At 39.1% G+C, this 21808-nt stretch overlaps 1 protein-coding gene and 2 pseudogenes across 5 annotated transcripts in view; 2 read left to right on the top strand and 1 right to left on the bottom strand.

Moving 5' to 3' along the window:
* Positions 1-21808, bottom strand: part of MFAP5 (microfibril associated protein 5) — a 56630-nt gene that overhangs the window by 33071 nt on the left and 1751 nt on the right. For 3 of the 5 annotated variants that reach the window (XM_087926059.1, XM_087926060.1, XM_026713227.2), the window contains exons 3-5: positions 21038-21076; positions 17579-17617; positions 15126-15152 (exon numbers count right to left, since the gene is read on the bottom strand). In XM_087926059.1, coding sequence (XP_087782185.1) covers positions 15126-15152; positions 17579-17617; positions 21038-21076 — 105 coding nt within the window. The remainder of the gene's footprint in view (positions 1-15125; positions 15153-17578; positions 17618-21037; positions 21077-21808) is intronic. The other 2 variants (XM_087926061.1, XM_026713229.2) reach the window with 1 other exon arrangement.
* Positions 2779-3467, top strand: LOC148127191 (uncharacterized; annotated as a pseudogene).
* On the top strand, positions 3725-4405 carry LOC148127190 (uncharacterized; annotated as a pseudogene).

The raw sequence follows: 21808 nt of genomic DNA, 5'->3' as shown, positions 1-21808 counted from the left end.
ATGATCTCTCATCCTTTGATTGGCAATTTCTATTCACTGGATGCAATACTGTTGAAGACCATTACAACATATTTTTACTTGAAGTCAAAAGAGTCATCAAACTATATGTACCAATAACAACTCCAAAAACCAGAAAAACCAGATTACCCATAACAATAAGGAAGCTTCAATCCAAAAAGAAATCACTTTGGCGGAAAAACAAATCTGGTCACGTTTCCAACTTCAAAAGCCGATAAAAAAATTTATGCCACCAGATAAAGACTGAATGCACCAATTATCACATTAAACAAGAGGAAAACCTTCTACGCACCAATTCCACCCGCGCTTTCTACAATTTTGTAAACAACAAACTAAAAGACTCAAGGTCCATCCCACCCCTGAAAGGACCTAATCGTAAAGATTGCAACGATGACACCATCAAAGCCAACCTCTTTAACACATTCTTTGGCTCAGTATTTCTAAACAGCAATGGATCATGCTCAGTATTTCCTAGTCGAACCACAAACAACTGCAATGATCTAATACATATCGATTTTACAGAAGACAATGTTGAAAAAGCACTATGCAATCTAAAACCATCTCTACCTATTGGACCGGATGGAATATGTGCCTACTTCTTTAAAAAGCTATCCACTGCCATAGGCAAACCTCTAAGCATAAAAGTTGAAAAATCTTTCAGGACCAGCGCCTTGCCAAAACTATGGTCACAAGCCACGGTCATCCCCATCTTCAAAAAGGGAGAGCCCAGCCTAGTTGAAAATTACAGACCAATCTCTTAATGTTGCATCACTTGCAAAGTCATGGAATCAATTATTAACCAATCCATTATCCTCCACTTAGAGACAAACAACGTACTCTCTAATAAACAATTTGGTTTCAGAAAAAAACTATCCTGCAATCTGCAACTCTTACACTGCAAAAACATATGGATTACACAACTTGATCAGGGCAAAGCAATAGATGCATAGACTTCTGTAAAGCCTTTGATTCAGTGGTACACGACAACCTACTCCTAAAACTAAAATCTTATGGTATCTCTGGACACCTGCATAACTGGATAGAAGCATTCCTGTCAAACAGACAACAAATGGTCAGAATTGGGAGCGTCCTATCAAATTCTGTACCTGTCAACAGTGGTGTCCCCCAAGGCAGTGTTCTAGGACCAACTCTCTTCATAAATGACCTCTGTGATCATATTAAGAGCAACTGTGTTCTCTTCGCTGATGATGTAAAGCTATTCAACACCACAGACAATACTGTTACCCTTCAAAAAGATCTCAACTATGTATCAGAATGGTCAAACAAATGGCAACTTCAAATCTCAACAAATAAATGCTCTGTCTTACATATTGGCAAAAAAAATCAGAAAATAAAATACAGGCTGAATAGTCAAGACCTTGTTGATGATCCAAACTTTGTCAAGGATCTTGGAGTACTCATCTCAAATGATTTAAGTGCTAGAGCCCACTGTAACTACATAGCCAAAAAGGTATTAAGAGTTGTTAACCTAATCTTATGTAGCTTTTTTCTCTGGTAATATTACACTACTAACTAGAGCATACAAAACATTTGCTAGACCAATATTCAAATACAGCTCATCAGTCTGGAACCCACATTATGTATATGATATTAACACAGTTTAGAAAGTCCAGAAATATTTCACAAGAAGAGTTCTCCACTCCTCTACTCGTTGCAGAATACCTTATTCCACCAGACTTGAAATTCTAGACCTAGAAAACCAAGAACTATGCCGCCTTCGGTCCGATCTAAGTATAGTATATAAAATCATACATTGCAATGTCCTACCTGTCAATGAATACTTCAGCTTCAACCATAACAATACAAGAGCAAACAATAAATACAAACTCAAGGTTAATCGCACCAAACTTGATTGCAGGAAATACGACTTCAGCAACAGAGTGGTCAATGTCTGGAATACTCTACCTGACTCTGTGGTTTCTTCCCCAAACCCCAAAAACTTTAACCTTAGACTTTCTACTATTGACCTCACCCCTTTCCTAAGAGGTCGGGGCGTGCATAAGCACACCAATGTGCCTATCGCCCCTGTCCTATTGTTTCTTTTATTTTTCTTATATGTATCCATGTATTCATAATGTATACCTATTATCTTGTAAGCAATTGACAAACCAAATAAAATAAAAAATAAAGAATTTGATCTCCAGATCTCTTATCACCTTTGTTGCTCTTCTCTGTAATCTTTCAAACACCTCAGCATCTATTTTATATCATGGTGAGCAGAACAGGACACAGTATACCAACTGTGGCTTTACTAATGCACTATATGGCAGTTGCATCATGCTGCTGGCTCATATTTAAATGGTTGCCCATTATGATAGCTAAATCCCTCTCACTGTTACTGCTATTGAGCTAGGTACCTCCTATTCTATACATATGCATCTGGTTTTCCTGATGTTGCGCAGGGCCTTACTTTGCTCACCACTGAAATGTACCTTGTTAGCTAGGGTCTAATGCTCGAGATGTCAAAATCTTTCTGAATCTTCACTCTATCTTCCAATTCCCCCCAACTTCCATCTACAAATTTGATGAGCTCTTCTTCTATCCTCACATCATAAATAATATTAAAGAGCACTATCCCTGAAACAGAACCTTGAGGTACCCCCCTCTGTATTTCCCTCCATGTATTTCATTCCATTGATGACTACATAATGTTTAATATTTAGTACCAGTCTCATTTCTACCCCCTTGCCCTCACTTCATTTTCCTGGTCAACAGATCTGTGGTGGCCCTGTCTTACTGATGCTTTTAAAAGTCAGATCAGCCTGCAATAAGGCTAGCCTTATTGCCGATTTGATCCTCAAAGAGAAGGCTGATCTGGCTTGTATAACTGAGACTGGCTGGGCCCAGAATGAGGTGTTCCCCTTGTAGAAATGTGCCCATTGGGTTATCGAGCATGGCACCAGTCTAGACCTCAGGGCTGGGGAGGAGGTATGGCTGTTGTTTCCAGAGAATCTCTAGTAGCTTCCAGAGGCACTGTTCTACAAGTGCCTGGCTGTGAGACCCTTTTTCTTAGGTTGGGCTCAACGGATCAGGTGGGATTGCTGTTGATGTTCCAGCCTCTCTGCTGCTTGGCTTCCCTACCTGGGCTCCTGGACCTCACCGCAGGGCTGGCGGTGGAATTCCCCAGGGTTATCATTCTGAGGGATTTCAACCTGCCTTCTCTGGGGGTGGGGGCAGAGGTAGCCTAAGATTTCATGGAAACCATGACTTCCATGGGCCTGTCCCAGATCATCCCGACTAGTAAGGGTGGTCACACAGCTGATTTGGTGTTCTTTTTGGAGCAGTGGCTATGTGACCTAGAACTGGTGGACCTGTCCTTTGTCCCTTTGTCATGGTCAGATCACAGTCTGGTGACAATGCGTTTCTCAAAAACTGCACACACACCCCACAGGGAGGCAGGACCTATTAGATTGGTCTGCCTCCATTGACTAATGGACCTGGTTGGGTTCCAGAAGGAGCTGAGGGTTATAACTGCAGATGTACTGTGCAGTCCAGCCAAGCTCTTAGTAACTGTTTGGAATAGGAAGGTGACTGAGGTTCTGGATAGGATTGCACCCTTGTGACCTCTCCTCACCCATAGACCTCTCTTTGCTTCATGGTATATAGAGGAACTGAGAGGGATGAAATGCATGAGGAGACGTCTAGACCGCCGTTGGCAGAAGACAGGAGGTAAACTTGATTGAACATGGGTAAGACCTGCTACTAAGGCCTACCTCGTGTTGATTCATGCAGCAAAGTATAAATACTTCATACTAATTGTGTCTGCAGATAATCACCCAGTGACCCTCTTTAAAGTGACCCATTCCTCCTGGGGAAGGAGGAGGTTGAGGTCCACCTGAAGGGGCGCACTGAGGAATTTGTCGATTTTCTGGAAGACAAAATCGCTCAGCTTAGTTCCCAGTTAGATGCCAGTGTGGTTGCTGGTCCAGTGGAAGCTCCTGAGGCAGGTTCTTGCCCTGTTATCTGGGAACGCTTTGATCCTGTTGCTCCTGAGGAAGTGGACAGGATCCTGGGGAGTGCCTCTGTTATAGATCCATGTCCCTCCTGGCTTGTGAAAGCTTCCCAGGAGGTGATAGGTGGGTGGACTCTGGCAGTGATTAATGCTTCCCTACAGGAGGGGACAGCGCCCCAGTACTTTAAAGAGGTTGTGGTCTACCCTCTTCTTAAGAAGCCATTGCTGGACTTCACCCAGTTGGATAATTTCCAACCTGGTCTCCAATCTTCCCTTTTGGGGGAAGGTTGTTGAGAAGGTGGTCATGCAGCAGCTCCAGAAATTTCTGGATGAAATGGATTATTTCAACCCCTACCAGTGAGGATTAAGGCCTGGATTTGGGACAGAAACAGCATTGGTCGTACTTTTGGATGATCTCTGGTGGGAGTGGGATGTAGGTAATGCATCCATCCTTGCTCTACTTGACCTCTCAACGGCTTTCAATACCACTTACTATGGGATTTTCCTGAGGCTGCTTCAGAGGATGGGAATAGGAGGCCTTGTGTTGTCTTGGTTCACTTCCTTCCTCTGCGGCAGCTCTCAGTCAGTGTTGATTGGAGGGGAGAGATCCAGCCCTCACCCACTGCTTTACGGGGTTCTGCAGGGCTCGATACTCTCTCCGCTCCTGTTCAACATTTATATTAAGCTGCTGGGTGAGATCATCTGTCGCCATGGACTGAGGTATCACAATAATACCCAGTTGTATGTCTAAGCCCGTGGTGAGTTAAATGTTGCTGTGTCCTCCCTCTCACAGTGCCTGGAGGCTGTTAGAGGCTGCATGGGGAGCAACAGGTTGAAACTAAACCTTTGCAAGGCTCTGGGTTTAGGGTTCATTGGCTCAGGGAGAATTGCCATCTTTGGTCTTGGATGGGGTGGCACTTCCCTAAACAAACCCTGTGCATAATCTAGGGGTTGTCCTGGACTCATGACTCCTGCTCAAAGAGCAGGTGGCAGTCATGGCCAGAAGGACCTTTGCGCAACTGCAGGTTGAGCACCAGTTACGCCCAGTGGTGGGATTCAAATTTTTTAACAACCAGTTCTGTGGGTGTGGCTTAGTTGGTGGGTGTGGCTTGGTGGTCATGTGACTGGCTGGGGCATGGCCCAACTCAACATCACTCACATCGAGGCACACATCCCTTCACCTGGCCTCTTGTGACTGTGGGGATGCTGCAACAATCGTAAGTGTGAAAAATGGTCATATGTCACTTTTTTCAGTGCCTTTGTAACTGTGAATGGTCACTCCACACAAGCAAAGTACCAGCAAAGGAGGAAAAAAAACTCGAGAAGTTCCAGAGACAGGAAGTCTAGTCCTGCCAAGAATGTAATAAGGGTTAATGGAGAGGCAGTTTCTGTAAGGAACACCAGAATGTTTCCTCCCTGCCTTCCTTACAGGATTAAGGCCAGTAATTTCTTCTAACAACCGGTTCTCCGAACTGCTTAGAATGTTAACAACTGGTTCTAGCAAATAGGTGTGAACTGGTAGAATCCCACCCCTGGTTACGCCTTTTCCTGGATCAATGGTCCCTACTCACAGTCACTCATGCCCTAGTTACTTCCCGTCTTGATTATTGCAGTGCACTCTACATGGGGTTGCCATTGAAGAGCATCTGGAAGCTCCAGTTGGTGCACAATGCAGCAGCCAACATGGTTTTGTGCAGAGCTTGGTGTGCACATGTTTCACCTCTCCTGCAGGAGCTGCATTGGTTGCTGATTTGTTTCTGGGTACAATTCAAGGTGCTGGTTGTCACCTTTAAAGCCCTTCATGGCTTTGGACCAGGTTAACTGAGGGAACATCTCTTGCTAGTCACATCTACTTGAAGTAGGGGGAGGCAGGAATGCTTCAGGTCCCATCCCTGAGGGAGATACACCTGGTGGGACTAGGAAGAGGGGCCTTCTTTGTGGTGGCTCCTTCTCTCTGGAACATCATTCCCCCTGAGATTAGAATGGTCCCCTCTCTAATACTTTTCCAGAAGGCACTGAAGACCTGGTTCTGCCAGTGGACCTGGGGAACCCAGAGTGGGATGGAGCCTATAAAATGGCTCATGTGATGTGCTGTTATCAGGCCAGGGAGTGGGAGTTGGGGGGTGATTTTTTATTTTTTTCCAGATTTTGTTCTATTGTACTTTATTAATTTATTTGATTCTCTTGGTTAGTTTGTATTATTTTATTAGTTTGCTTATTTTTTCTGGTTGGACCCTAGATTGAGATTTTGGAGGGGCTTAAAAAGAAAAGAGGAAAAAGATCTCCCTAAGAAAATGGGCGCAGACTGGATAGTGACACAGTGAATCTAAAGAAGACAGAGAGACACTGTATCAGGAAAGAGGGGGAGGGAAGAAAAAAAGAAAAAAGGGGACTGGATGGAAGATACATAATAACTCTTTGCAACAAAGTTAAAGAGGAGAGAAGGGTGGCTGTTAGAATACTGGATCTTTTTTTTTCTCCTTCTCTTTTTGTTACAGTGTGAAGATATGTTAGGAAAGGACTCAGAGTGATAATTGGTGCCTTCCTTAATAATCATTTAATTGAAATTGAAGTTTTTAGTTATCCCCCTTTTTCTCTCTCTGTCCCCTCTCCCTTCCCTTCCCTTTCCCTCTTCCCTTCCCTGTTTTTGTCTTCTTTTCTTTCTTTTTTCTTTGATGACAATATACTGATATACCTTAAAAAATTAAGCGGTATAAGATATTTGAAAAGCTGATATATTTAAATATTTGTTAAAAGACTTTCTAACAGGGCTTTAATATTAATACAAAGTATTATTGTTATAAAGTATATATTATATAGAATTTTTGAAAGTAATTATTTAATAGATTTATAATATTAAGATGTTGTGACTCCAGGATTTGAATCTGGTCCATCAGCAGATGTGAGCTTGAGTGAAGAGGATCTGGCACTGAGATTTGAGCCTGCATTGTTGAGTGATTTTGAAGGTAGCCAGGATGAGGAAGTGGACTTAGCTATGAGAGACAAACCTAATTTATTGAAGGGGCCAGAGTCCTCCTCCGAAGATCCCTCTCTGATTACACAGCAGCTGGGAACAGATAATCAGGAAAACGTGCGAGAGGTTTCAAGTGAGAAAGAGGGCTTTGAGGGATCTTGGCTTGATGTGAGAGATTGAGACGTCAATCTCAATTGGGAAAGAAGCGTCAAACCAGGGATTAATGAGACTAACACGCCCTCTTTAGGGGATAAAAGGAAACGGATTGGCTTGAAAAATTTGCCAGAAGCAGAGTGTATTGTTGGAGCGAAAGTACTGTGAAGATTCTCTGAGGCATTGTGATTTATAGGCACTTCAGGATTGCCAAACAGACTTCAGAATTACTGCCGAGGACTGGAAAAACCTCAGCAGTTATCTTGTTGGGGTTTGCTTTCGGTTGCTTGTATTTTTGGAACTTTAGAGTTTTGATTGCTCACCTGTGGATACAGGTGAGACATAACATTAAGATATTATAGTATTACTGTTAATATAAATGAATAATAGATTTAAAGGAAATTGAGTAGAGAGAACTGATATTTTAAGGTTGTTACAGAGTATTATAGAAATTGATTACTGGAGGATAATAACAGGAGAATTATACTGAAACTGTGCTATTAAGGGGAAAGAAATAAGAGGGAGAGAGGGGGAGGAGGAAATGTGGGGGAGGTGGAGGGATTGGGGAAGAAGAAGAAAAAGTAGGAGTGGTGGATTGAAAATAACATAGTGACAAGATTGTTTAATATGTCAAGCACCTCAAATGTATCTAGGATTGGTACTGTTAGGAAAATACCCACACAAACGATAACTACAACAGTTACAGCAAGCCCTTCCACACAGAAGGCTATTGATGAAATGCTTCCAAAAGAAAGATCAAACTCTATAAAAGACCTACAAAGTTTAATGATGAATATGCAAGAGATGATGCTTAAAAATCATGAGGATATGAAGAATGAGATGGGGGGGGGTGAGATCAGAATTAAAGGAAAAGATACAAAAGTTAGATGAAAAATCTGACGCTTTTCAACAAGAGGTCAGGAAAAATCAAGAAGAAATTGTAGAAATTGAGACAAATATGGGTAAAGAAGAAAAAAGGGTAAATAACTTAACAGATAAACTAGAAAGAAATTAGAGACAACAGTAATCTTTTTGGAAGTAGAAAATAAAATTACCTAAGATTTCAAAATGTGAAGGAGGAAAAAGGAGAATATTTATTAGAGGTCATGGCTGTCATACTGGCAAAGATGTTAGGGATAGATAAGGAAGAGATATTTACAGAGATAGATGAACTCTATAGAGTTCAAACAAATTATGCAAGGAGGTTTAACCTCCCAAGAGAGGTCCATATTAGACTAGTCAAAAAATCCATGCGAGATGAAATTTTACACAAGAGATGAATCACTTGAATATGCGGCTAAACAATTAACTGTCTTAAAGCAAATTCCAAAGAGGGTAAGATAGATCTCTTACTCTCTTTGGAATTTGCTTTAAGACAGTTATCATTTTCTAACATCAAAATTGATAAAATATAATGTAAATTTTAGGTGGTTGGTGCTGGACGGTATCATGGTAACATGGCAGGAAAAGAGATTTAGGCTGGATACCCTTGAAAAAGTGGAAGACGTTTTTGATCAACAACTCAATATGGCAGATGAAGCAGAAGAAACAATACAGGAGAGAGATGGGCGAGAATGAAAGAAAAGGGAAGTAACAAATACAAAAGGAGATACAGTAACTAATAAAGAGAGAAGGAATGGAAGAAGTGAATCTACAGAGGAAAATAAAGAACCTAAGGAGATTAGAATTACATGGAGCACTAGACAAAGGAACCAATAAAAATTGGCATAGGTGTGAACTGATATCAGTGAATGTTAATGACATAAATTCTCCAGTAAAAAGGAAAAAAATGTTTAAAACTCTACAGGCATTAAAGGTTGTTATAATAACACCATAGGAATTACATATCTTAAAAAAACAAAAATAGTTGCTAGAAAATTTTTTAAAAAGGGAATTTTTTTTCTGCTTTTGATGTATAAAAGGAAAGAGGGGTTGCATTAAAGGAATGCATAAAGGAATGGATTCCTGCTAAGGAAATTTATAAAGATAATGAGGGTAAGATTCTGATGGTTGAAATTGAATTGGGAAATAGAAACATTCTATTGGTAGTAATATATGCACCGAATGGCCCACAGGAATCATTTTTTCAAAAATTGTATTATAAACTTAAAGAGCTGCAATATGAAGAATTTTGGATTATGGCAGATTTTAATGCAGTTGTTGATAGATTATTAGATTATAAGGGAAATAACACAAAATTAGAGAAAAGAAAGAAATTACCACAAATTTTCTTGGATTTGAGGAAGGATTTCAATATTTGTGATGCATGGAGAGAAAGAAACTTGGGGAAAAAACAATATACATACTATTTTAACTGGCATCAGTCATGGTCTGACATGACGTGGATGACCAAAAACTTAAACTCGGAATTATCTGAAATTAGTATTGAGACAAATTTCTTGGCAGATCATAGTAAGATCAGTTTTAGCTGAAAGAGTTAAAAGCAAAGTATAGGATGGACACTTCAAAGGTTGATCCTAAAAGAGAAATTATTTAACATGACACTAAAAAAAGAATTGGAATTTTTCTTTGATGAAAATAAAGAAGAAGTTACTTCCCCACAATACTTCCCCCCCCATAATTGTGATTCATAATTTATTCATTGATAAGAGGAGTAGCAATAAAATACATGGTGAAAAAAAAATAAAGAGAAAAAACAACAAAAGAAAATACTTGAACAGGAATATAAAGATCTGGAGAAGAAATTACAAGAGACACCACAGAAGAAACAACTTAAGTTACAAATGGAACTATTAAAACGTAAAATAAACTTAATAGAGAAAGAAAAGCTAGCCCACCAATTAGAAATGGCAAAACAATACCAATTTGAGAATGCAAATAATCCAGGGCACTGATTAGCGTATAAATTGAAAAAAAGAAAAAGAAAAAAGGTGGATTACTAAATTAAGAAATGACTAAGGAGACATTCGGTACCAAAAGGATGAAAAAAGAGAGATAATATTACGAGAAACTATATATAGAGGTAGAATATCCAGCAGAGGAAAAATTAAAAGGACACCTAAAGAAAGCAGGACTTATTAGAATTTCAGATGAAGATAAAAATATCCTGAATTGGAAAACACCTATTTGGCTATCAACTTTGGAGGCACTGATGCATCCACACCTTTTGCGACAAGGAAAAATCATCACCTATGAAGAGATATTAAATGAAAAAGGGGAACTACAAACTAGACAAGAGTTGAAGAATCAAGGAATTGCGGTCGAATGGTGGGCTTATTTGCAACTCCAATCAAAATATTTAAAAGATAAGAGAGAATGGGGAATTAGTAGAACTAGGACAAAATTAGATGAAATTTTATTAGGACCTGAGCAGAAGATGATTTAAAAAATATATCAAGTTTTATTGGAATTTAAATTGGAAGAAGAAAAAATAAAAGAAATGATGGTGGTATGGATGAAAAATTTTGGTTATAGCATTAATCTAGATGATTGGCAAAAATTATGGAATAGAAACAAAAAAATGACACTAGCAATACCCTTTTCAAAGAAAATTTGTATAAATTATTTTATAGATGACACATACCACCATCAAGATTGGCAAAAACGAACCCCAAACTTTCCACTATGTGTTGGAAATGTAATAAAGAAATAGGAACTTATTATCACTTGTTGTGGCTCCGGGCTTGGATTCAGCTCCTGTGATTGATATGAGTTCAAGTGAAGAGGTTATGGCAGAACAATATGAACCGGCCTGGCTTACTGATTGGACTGATAACCAGGATGAGGAGATGGACGTGACAAAGGATGACAGACCTGATGTATTAGAATTGTCAGGACCTTTGACCTCCTCTGGTTCCTTATCTGATCAACAGCCGGGAATGGTTGACAGGGAAGTTTTGAGAGAGTCTTCTAGTGGAGATGAGAACTTGGAAAATTTGTGGTTAAATGTAAAAAATAGAAGACGGTTGAAAAGGCAAAATCAGCTGGAGCGAATGAGAAGGGCGAGTCAGTAAATTAGCACGTTGCCTTAATGAGTATAAAAGGACACAGCTGGGCTGGTACATTTCGCCAGGAACAAAATAACTATTTGAGTGAAGACGTTACAGCAAAGAGCTCTGAGGCTGAAGATTTATTGCCAGGACTGGTTTGCTGGACAGAGTAAAGATTTATGCTGTGGTTTCTGCCAGCCGTTATCTTGTAAGACTTCTTTCCGTTTGATTTAATTGTGAAACGGCTGCTTTCTGTTTTGTTCGTTTGAATTTCGAAGGGGAGTCATAACAATCACTTATGGTGGAGTTGCAAAGAGGCCCCAAAATACTGGCAAAATCTACATAAGTGGATAGAAGAAATGTGTGGAATTAAAATACAATATAGGCCTGAGTTCTTTCTGCTAGGAATTAACACTGGGAAATACGATAAAGAAAACCTGTATTTAATGATCTATGTAATTACTGCAGCAAAGTTGGCGTATGCACATAATTGGAAAAGTAAAGATATCCCAAATGAATTGGAAATATTGAGGAAAATTACAATGTGCGCAGAAATGGATAAATTAACAAAAGAACTAAAAAATAAGAAAGATTCGGATTATTATAAATCATGGGAGAAATTTTATGGTTGGCTAGAGATGAGGAAGATCCATGAGAATAAGGAATGATTATATTTATATTTAAAGCATGTAGATGGAAATTATATAATACTACTATTGGATTTAGCGGTAATGGCAATGGTTGATGTTAGGAAACTATATCACGTTCAAATTTTTAATGTAAGACTTGTTTGTTTTTGTGTTTGTTTATTTGTTTAATAAAGTTTTTCTACAAAAAAAAAAAAAAGAGATTGTGGCCTACTTTGCAAATGCCTTACTGAAGTCTAGGTATAGTACATCCACAGCATTTCACTGATTTAGTCACTTTATCAAATAAGGCAATCAGGTTTGTCTGATGTGATCTGTTTTTTTAATAAAAACATAACAAAACAAAACCCTTTCAGGAATCATCCTGTTCATTTCTAGATGCTAATAATACTCTACTTAACAATCTTTAACAGGATTTTTCTGGCTATTGATGTCAAGCTGATTGGTCTGTAGTTTCCTAAATTCTTTTTTTTAAACCCTTTTGAAGATATCAGCTCTTTTCCAGTCCTCTCACAGTTCTCCTAGATACTGCAAGATACTTCCTTTGAAAGATTTAACTCAGTGATTCTGAAATCATATTTGCCACCTCTTTCAGAACCCTGGGATGTAAACCATCTGCTTCCAATAATTTGAACTCATCCAATTTGGATAAGTATTATCTTACCCAATTCCTTGCCTATTTAGGTATTTAGTTTTAGATTCCTATTCTGTCTCCCATGGGGTATTTTTTCTTTTTGTATGAAGACAGAGGCAAAGAAGGTATTAAACAGTTCTGCTTTCTCCTTGTTAGAACATAGAGTAACAGAGTTGGAAGGGACTGTGGTGGTTATCTAGTCCAGTGGTTGCCAACCAGTGGGCCAGGAACCACTGGTGGTCCACAAGAAAATGTTGGTGGTCCACAGAGAAATGTCACCCCAAACAACCCCCCCAAAGCAATTAATCCAGGCTGCGCGGGAACACAAGGCTACACCGCCCACATGGCCTGCAGGAACACAAGGCTTGTATCACCTGCATTGCGAACAACACGAAGTAGTGAGGGGAGAGGGGAAAGGGCGGATGGGGGAACTTGCCCCACTCGCCCCACACACCTCGCCTGGCCACCTGGCTGCTTCTTTCTGCCTCTTTCTTCTACTGCTTTTGGCTGCACACAAGGAAAGCAGCAAAAGTCTTTCTTTCTGTCCCCCAAACTCCACCAGAAATAAGTCTTTGGGACCGTCCAAGGCATCCTGCTCCAAAAGGCTGCTCCGGTGCGACAAGTCTCACAAAGGCTCATTTCTGGCAGAATTTGGGGGAGAGAAAGAAAGTCTTCTGCTGCTTCTGCTGCTTTTCTTGCATGAAGCCAAACGTCACTCTATCTCTCTTCCTGAGAATGGAGTTGGAGACGGTATCCTGCAATCCCAAATAATGATCGGTAGGAAAACGGGGTGGGGAATTTTCCTGCAGACTTTTGGGGGGATTTTCCCAGGGTCTCTGGTCCACGGGATTTAAAATTATGAATTTGGTGGTCCCTGAGGTCCAAAAGGTTGGTGATCCCTGATCTAGTCCACCCCCTGCTTGAGCAGGAGAGTCTATTCCAAATATTAGCCTCTACCTAGGATTGAACTCACAGCCTCCTGATTGTGAGGCAAGAGCTTGCCTGTTACCTTCTTCTCATCTTCTGCCATTAGTGAACAGATCATTATCTTGACTTTCTTCTTGTTCCTTACATATTGAAGAAACCCTTTTTGATATTTTTGGCATTTGTTGCAATTCTTAGTTCATTCTAGCCCATAGGTTTTCTGACTTCATCCTTGCAGTTTTGAGCTATTTGGTAGTATTTTATTGTAGTTATGTGCCCCTTGTTCTACATTTTTATACTTGTCCTATTGGTTCCTCAGTTTGTCAGTGAGCTGTTGGTGCAACCATGCTGGTTTTGTCTGGAGACTTTTTTAATCTGTGGATTTTTTTTTTTGACTTTTAGTATCTCATTCTTCAGAGTTTTCGATGCATCCTATTTTTTTTTTCCTCTAGAAGAGATCAGTTCTGTGGAGAGAGGGTTTTCTGCAGACTGGAGGGAATATGGTTTTGCATGTTACCTGCATCCCATGGATGGGGCTTCATTTGTTTGCGTGGCCTGGTTGCTGGCATGCCAGGGACCAGTGCCGATCCACAGACTGGAGGTTGGGGGATCCTGCTCTAGAATTTCCCTCTATGGTATATCCTTCCTAATATCTCCCTGGGTTCATAGAATCATAAGGCTAGAAAGGACCACAGAGGTCTTCTACTCCAGTGGTCCCCAACCTTTCTGGAGCCACAGACCAGCTGTGGGAGGTGGGATGGTTTCATGTTTACAGTCTGGATCTTGGACAGGCACAAATGAAGCTTCACACACTCACTCACCACTTGTGCGACTTGGTTCCCAACAGGCTGTGGACTGATAGCAGTCCACAGACTGGGGGTTGGGGACCCCTGTTCTAGTCCAACCCCATTTCCAGGGCAGGAGACCTTATTATACTGAACCATGTGTTTGTTTCCTGCCTCTCACCCCTTCCTTCTTATCCTTCCCTTCCTCATTGTCTGATTTGCTATAGAGAGATTTATCCTTTGGGTTTGGTCTTATAAATTGCTCTCCTTCCCTGTCCAGTTTTAGTTTAAAGCCCTTTGGATAAGCCTAGCAAGATGTTTTCCAAATATATTCCTCCTGGTCCTTGTTAGGTACATTCCATCCCCTGCTAGAAGCCCTTCTGTTGGTATATTGTTTTGGAAAGAAGTGGCAACTTTTGTTCCAAACTGATTTTAGTGAGAATTAAAATAAAATTTCCCTCCCATCACCCCAAGTTGATCCTAATTGTTGCCATTCTTAATCATTCTTAGGCATCAGAACATGCTGACCTTATTTTTATGTAACAATAATTTTATGTAACAAAAATGTTATAAGCATAACAAGTAAATGATGTATTATCTTTAAAAAAGGTAGATGGATTAAACATATCATGTTAAATTATATAATAAATGTTTGAATTGCCACAAGCTGTTTATTGAGTTTATTCAAGAAACTGACACTTGTTGAGTGGCTATAAGAGATATTTTATTTTAACTCTCACTAAAATCAGTTTGGAACAAAAATTGCCACTTCTTTCCAAAACATACCGACAGAAGGGCTTCTAGCGGGCGTTAGATAGATATAGATATAAGAGAGAGAGAGAGAGAGAGAGAGAGAGAGAGAGAGAGAGAGAGAGAGAAATGTTCTTGTCTTCTAAACTCCCAGAGTTTTTTTTTAAAAAATTCATTGAATTCTCCAAAGTCTCCAAGAAGATGCAAATATCAAAAACATCAAAGGCAAGCCCTTGGTTGTTAAATTTCAGCTTAAGAAAGGAAATCATATTAGGGGAGGGAGGGTACCAAGGAAGAAATGATAAAACTAAACTTACCAGGATATGTTGTTGGACCACTATCAACTGAAACAAAAAAGGAAATATTATAAAATTAAATTCACATTGATATAAAATGCTATTTACTTCAAATACTGTCAGCTGAGTGAACCAGATGGATGCATCCATTATAACACCAGGAATGGACTTCATTTTGAGGGAGACGTTTTGTAGAGCAAATAAATCAAATACATTAAAACAAATGCCAAAACAGAAATAACCCTTTCAAATATTTAAATATTTATTGACTATTCCATTTATAATTGAATAATAAGCATCACAATATTATTTATCAATCAGTTCAAACAACATACAATGTTTAACAGCACAAACCGCTGAGGATACTGTGCAACTGGCTAAGCATAACTGAGATTCATGGGAAATACAGTTAAATCTAGAAGGCAGCTGACTGGGCTATATATTATATTTTAATTTTATTATTAAAATTATATTTAATTATTAATTATACAAAATATAAAAATATTTTTAATTTTATTATTAAAATTAAGTAAAAGTAATTAAAGTTATAACTAATTTAATTATTTAATTTAAGTAAGTAAAATAATTAAAATTAAATAAAATTAATTAAATAAAATTAATTAAAATTAAAATTAAATTAAATTCATATTGATATAAAATGCTATTCACTTCAAATACTGTCAGCTCAGTAAACCAGGTTGATGCATCCATAATATCACCAGGAATGAAACCCAGTTTGAAGAAGACTAGACAGTTAAATCTAGAATCTTGCTTGTATGAGAAATCAATGCAACAGCTGGGCTATATATTATATTTTAAGGTGATTTCACAGAATATTCAATGGTTGTATGGTATTTGTATACCATAGAGATAACACATTCTAAATTAATGTGTTTAATTTAAATTTCAAATGTGGAAATAGCGTTTCATGTTCAAAGTCCAAATTCATAACTTAAATGCAAATGGGTTCCCCTGGCTTTGTTCCTCTTCTCCATTAGACAAGACCAGGCAGCAGGAAAGCATCCTACAGTTATTCTTCCTTATTATGTACTGGGACTGGACAGAGGGGAGGTGAGAGTTGACAGATGGCCAGGTCAGCAGGTTTAACTACTGTATTTGCTAACATTTGTTTCAAGTTCTGACAGACTAAAAGTCAAAGTGACACGGGGTGGCAGTGTGGTAAAGTGGGGGAAACTTCAACTTTTGCCTGACTATCTTTCTGAGAAACCTATAGTCTTTTTGCCCAGACACAGGAATGACCTTTTAATCATTTCCTGAGTATGCAACCACATATATCTCAATGTCTCCCCACAGCTGAGACAGTGCAAGGGCAGCTTAAGGTGCTACACAATGGAATTAATATTTTATGCATTAGAGTGTCACTTTGGTGCTGACAATTTTCTGGCTTCACTTGGTTATGCTAAATTCCTATGTTCAATTTGATTCTCAGGCCTCTTTTGGCTGCAGGGGAGAGCAGGCCCTTCTCTATTCTTTTTTATATAGATTAGTTAAACTGTAGATTTTGGAATTGACCCTATGTGTGCTGCCTGTGTCAGGCTTAACAAATGTAGAATTAAAAATATTCAGGTTTTTTTGCTCCTGTAGTAGTGATGATGCAGAGGTCACAGAAGAGTATTCTCTGAAGCCACTTCAATAAAGGTCTCATGTCACCAATAGCAGCCTAGAGTAGGCCACAGAGGCCGGTCAACAGAAAAGGATACGGTCTGAAGATAAGCAGTCCATGGCAGATCCTTAAGAGCACCGGGCTGTGGACAATCATGCTTTCCCCAAGGATCACTTCCCTTGGGGAACAGTATGAGGTAGTCTTTTGGAGGGGGTGGTGCAGATCTTCAAAACTGGGATCCACGTGAAGAACTGGCAGTATAGGGGAAGTTGTGGGCATGAGAGAGCCAGACTTCATTAAACTTGAGACTTCATCTCTGGACGATTTTGAGAAGAGACTGGACAGCCACTTATCTGGAATGGTATAGTGTCTCCTGCTTGTGTAGTGAGTTGGACTAGAAGATTTTAAAGGTCCCTTCCAACTCTGTTGAAAGCCATACATGTGGGATTCAAATTTTTTTACTACCGGTTCTGCAGGCATGGCTTGGTGGGCGCAATGTGGCTTGGTGGATATGGCGTGACAGGGGAAGGATATTGTAACATCTCCATTCCCACCCCACTCCTGGGGGAAGGTTACTGCAAAATCCCTATTCCCTCCCCACCCCACTAACGTGCTTTCCAGCTCCATTCTCTTGTGCAGGGCAACAAAAGAAGACCCAGCCGATCTGCTGGGACTTGGGAGGCAGAGAATAGATGGGGCGGGGCCAATCAGAGGTGGTATTTACCGGTTCTCTGAACTACTCAAATTTTCCACTGCCTGTTCTCCAGAACTGGTCAGAACCTTCTGAATGCAACCTCTGGAGTTGGCCCAGATGCTTACCCTAGATGTAGAAAAAATAACAACAACTCACCCAAGTCATTGTCTGGATCTGTGGGTGATTCCAGAGGCCCTGAAACAAGATTGGTTGCAACAATGCAGCAGTGACAGCAATGCACATTTGACTAACATGTTAGCATAGTCAGATGTGCTGATCAAATCTTATTCCCATTTCATTTTATTGCCCTTTCACTCTACTTTTTTATTCTGAAATACAGCTAGAATATTCATGCTTTTTGTATTGCAAGTGACTCCTGGTCTGACTGAGAAAAATAGAATAAATAAAGACAGCAAGAAAGGAATGAATGAAAAGAAAAAAGGTGTGGAGTAAGAGAGGAATTGATATCTTCTCCAAACTACGTATGCCAAGACCCTTTGGAAGAAGCTATGATATATGTGATGTAAAGATTTGTATTGCAATTATGCTTTGGCTGCTGCTGCTGGAGCATGTTTGCAGAAGCTCCTCTTAGTTTTAATTTATTTTATCAACTTTTAGTACTCCCATTTTTAGTACTCTTCTTTTTTATTTAAATAATATTTTTTGGAAAAGATAACAGTGTAGACCACGCACAGAGAGAAAAGTTTTTGTTATTAGTCAATAAGGCACAGGAAAAAGGAAGAAGCACTATGGTACCAGCCCGGGATTTCTCCCATCATTGAAGACTGCAAAACAAACAAGAATTGAGGAGCACTTTGCTGGCAAGAGATCTGTAAGTAAAACTAGGGGTGGGATTAAAAATTTTAACAACTGGTTCTGTGGCTTCTGTGATGGGTGTGGCTTCATCATGTGACTGGGTGGGTGTGGCCAACTCAACTTCACTCACATTGAGCGGTGCTTCTCCTCGCCTGGCTTTCATGACAGTGGGAATGCTGTAATGGTCATAAGTGTGAAAAACGGTCATGTCACTTTTTTCAGTGCCATTGTAACTTTGAATGGTCACTAAATGAACTCTTGTAAGTCAAGGATTACCTGTACAAAAATACAAAAAGCTTCTTTGCTTGCAAAAAGCTGCTCTAAATACCAATCATTAGATTAAAAATACCTGCAAGCCAGAGTTACAAATCAGGCAGGGTGCCAGAGCACCTTGAGAAATTAAAATAGTTAAAGTGCAATGATAACTATCAGCAGCCAACTCTTACCCATAAAGCAAAACCCTTTAGCAGAGAGGTCATTTAAGCACTCCAGAAAGAGCACACCCAAGAGAAGCAATCCTTAGATCCATTTGTACCACTTAAAGATACCAACTGATCTCACTCACCTCACAAGATATCCTAAGGAAATCATTCATATTTAAGGAAAGGTCACATGCCCCCCAGAAAGGCAGTAAAAAAAATCAGTGCCAAGCTTGCATCCTGCCTCTTGGAAGTACACCCCAAAAGGACAGTGCCAGATACCACTAAAGCAGTGAAGGAAGACCCCTTCCCCAGACAGAAAAAGAAACCATGAGGCAGGAAAAAATGCAAACACAATACAAATAATTAAGTAGCTGTTGCTTGTTAAACCAATTACCAGAACAAATAGACCCAGAAACTAGCCAGATTTCTCAACCCAGTTTCTTTTCAAGAACAGAGACTAACCTTTTTCCTTCCAAACAAAGCTGAATAGGAAAAATTATCCCATCAATAAACACAGGATTAAACATCACCAAGCACAGAATTAAACTTCACCAAAAACCAGTTTTAGACCAAAACTTAGAAAGGGTATGTAAACTCACATTTGAATGTCAATCTTTCTAGTTAGCTAAGAAGCCTTACTGAATGTCACTCATCTTGGTTCCTTGTCATTAAAAAACCTTATTTCCGCAATCATTTCTTCAAAGTGCTGATCATTGCATGCTGGCTGGAAGTATTTCCAGGGGAGTATTTCCTCCCAACAGCAGTGTAAAAAGCTTAAAACAACCCTTCCCCTTTAAGAAAGTACCAGGAAAGAAAAAAAAATCTTCTCCAGAGATAGTAAGTCTAGGCATACTGCCAAGAATGTAATAAGGATGGAAAAAAACAAAAGGAGATTTCTTCTAACAACCAGTTCTCAGAACTGCTTAGAAAGTTAACAAGGGGTTCTATAGAACTGGTCAGAACTAGTAAAATCCCATCCTGAGTAAAATTACACCCCCCCCTTCATTTCCAACAACCTTGAGAGGTTAGAACAGGACCTGCAAGGAGATCTGACAAAACAGCAGATACTGGACTTTTCCGATCAGGGAGGGGGGGGGCAAAATGACAGCCAGATGTTTTCACAAACAATTAGTCCAGCTACAGTCGATATGGAGACTGAGATAAAGACTAAAAGGTTTAGCAACAAACTAATTCAGGGTGTGGAGAGCTTACCATGGGAGAATATAACAAAGTTTATGGCAAAGCAATGGCTTCTCACAGCATAAACAGTTGTCTCAATATTTGAACAACTAACAACCATCCAACACAATGTAGAGACACTGAGAAAAGATATAGCTGTCTTTCTGCAAGCACAACATCGGGCTACAGGCACCCCCACCAAAGTCCTTACAGCAGACTTGAGTAAATCCCATACTCAGGATAAGGAAGAAGAAAAAGAGCAAAGACCCAGGGAAACAAAGAACCTGCTAAAAAGTGGCAGCCCACTCAGGAAAGCCCTTCTCCAGACAAGGCAACAAGAGGAGGTATTAATAGAGAAGCTTCATTACCTGGAGCAGGCTGCTGAAAAGAATGAATCAGCTTAACTACAATTTGTGAATAATAATTTTAAAAAATGAAAAAGAGAGCAAAGCTTTTAATCATTAAGCTACACCGTACAGTGCAGTTACAAGAGGATAAAGTGGATTAAGAAATGAATTATGAAATCTGAAGAGAAAAACATGAGATCATCCTCCAGCTAAGCCTGATTGAAATAAGAAATTTAGTAGCAATTTCAGCCAAAAATTCCACTCATAGGGAAAAGTTTTCATCTTTAACAGTTTGATCAACTTCAGTTCAGATCTCTAACTATATGAATTTTAGGAAACAGAGCAGATAGTACAAGAGAATATAGAGTAGCTGCCTCTATTTTCAACTCACATCTCTAAACAAAACTATGGATTTACACTGAGGCCAAACCCATAATTCTTCAGAATGAAGGATTCAGTTATTTGAATCACTTTTCAAAAAAATGTGTGTGTATGTGTGTGCATCTTCGAAGCAGTCTTGATTCCCGGTGATTGCCTAGATTCGTGCCTGAAGTTTTCTTGGCAAGGTTTTTCAGAAATAGTTTGCCATTGTCTTCTTCTTGGGGCTGTGAGAAAGATCGCCCAGCTAGATTTGTACCTACAAACAGGACTAAAATTCCTAGTCTCTGGATTTTTAGCTTGATGCCTTAGCCTTGATGCCTTGATGGCTATAGATATCAAAGTATCTATATTATATCAAAGAGTAACCTCTTTGATATTATGAATGAAATTAGGTCAGAATTTCCATTGATTTGTAATTTCCAAAATTACAAATCAATTTAGGTATTAGTACAAAACCAATTAAAATGTACCTGCTGTTGTTTGAGCAACAACTCCCAGCAAAAGCCACTCTAAATAGAAAGAAAAATGTTATTTATATACATGAACATAAAATAATTGTTACAAAAAAGCCATAGTTTCTTTCCCTTACTTTTTGGGTTATGGAACTGTTTTCAGGCTGCTAAAGAAGTATTATCTTAGCCATTGTAATCCCATTATTGGTTTTCATTTTGTATAGTTTAACTTTCATGGTAAACAGTAGCATTTGGATCCGGGAGCTGCAAGGAACAACATCTATTCCAAGATACTTAGAAAATATAGTTAAAGCAAGATATCACATAGATGACACAATTGGTTCTTATAATTTATTTTTTCTTTACATTAAAATATCTGTGAGCAGGAGAATGAATTTTCTCATTTTATGAGGGGAAAAGCATAGTGGGAAGATGTATTAGTTCTCTCTATCTTTGCTACTTGCAAAAGAAGGGAAGTGGTCAAGGATCATGACTGCAATATATAATGATGGCAAAAGACATAATTTTCCTTGTTAGTAAATGTTTGATGGCCATATTCTTATGAGAGTAAATTTCTCTAATCAAAATTAGCATTACTGTAAAATATCACAGCTAACTCTCTTCTCCTTATCTTACTAATAGTTTCCAAACATAAAAAGTCCCCATATCTATCTTGAATTCTGAAGAAAAAGAAAATTTTGAATTACGCAACAATTCTGTGTTAGATGATTCAGCCCATAATATTCTAGTAGCTAAATTAATACTGAATAGAAGCAGAGATGGGGACAA

Source organism: Pseudonaja textilis, chromosome 2 (assembly GCF_049901715.1).
Source record: "Pseudonaja textilis isolate UNSWEBS1 chromosome 2, rPseTex1.2, whole genome shotgun sequence".
Taxonomy (NCBI): domain Eukaryota; kingdom Metazoa; phylum Chordata; class Lepidosauria; order Squamata; family Elapidae; genus Pseudonaja; species Pseudonaja textilis.
This window is presented reverse-complemented; position numbering and strand designations above follow the sequence as displayed.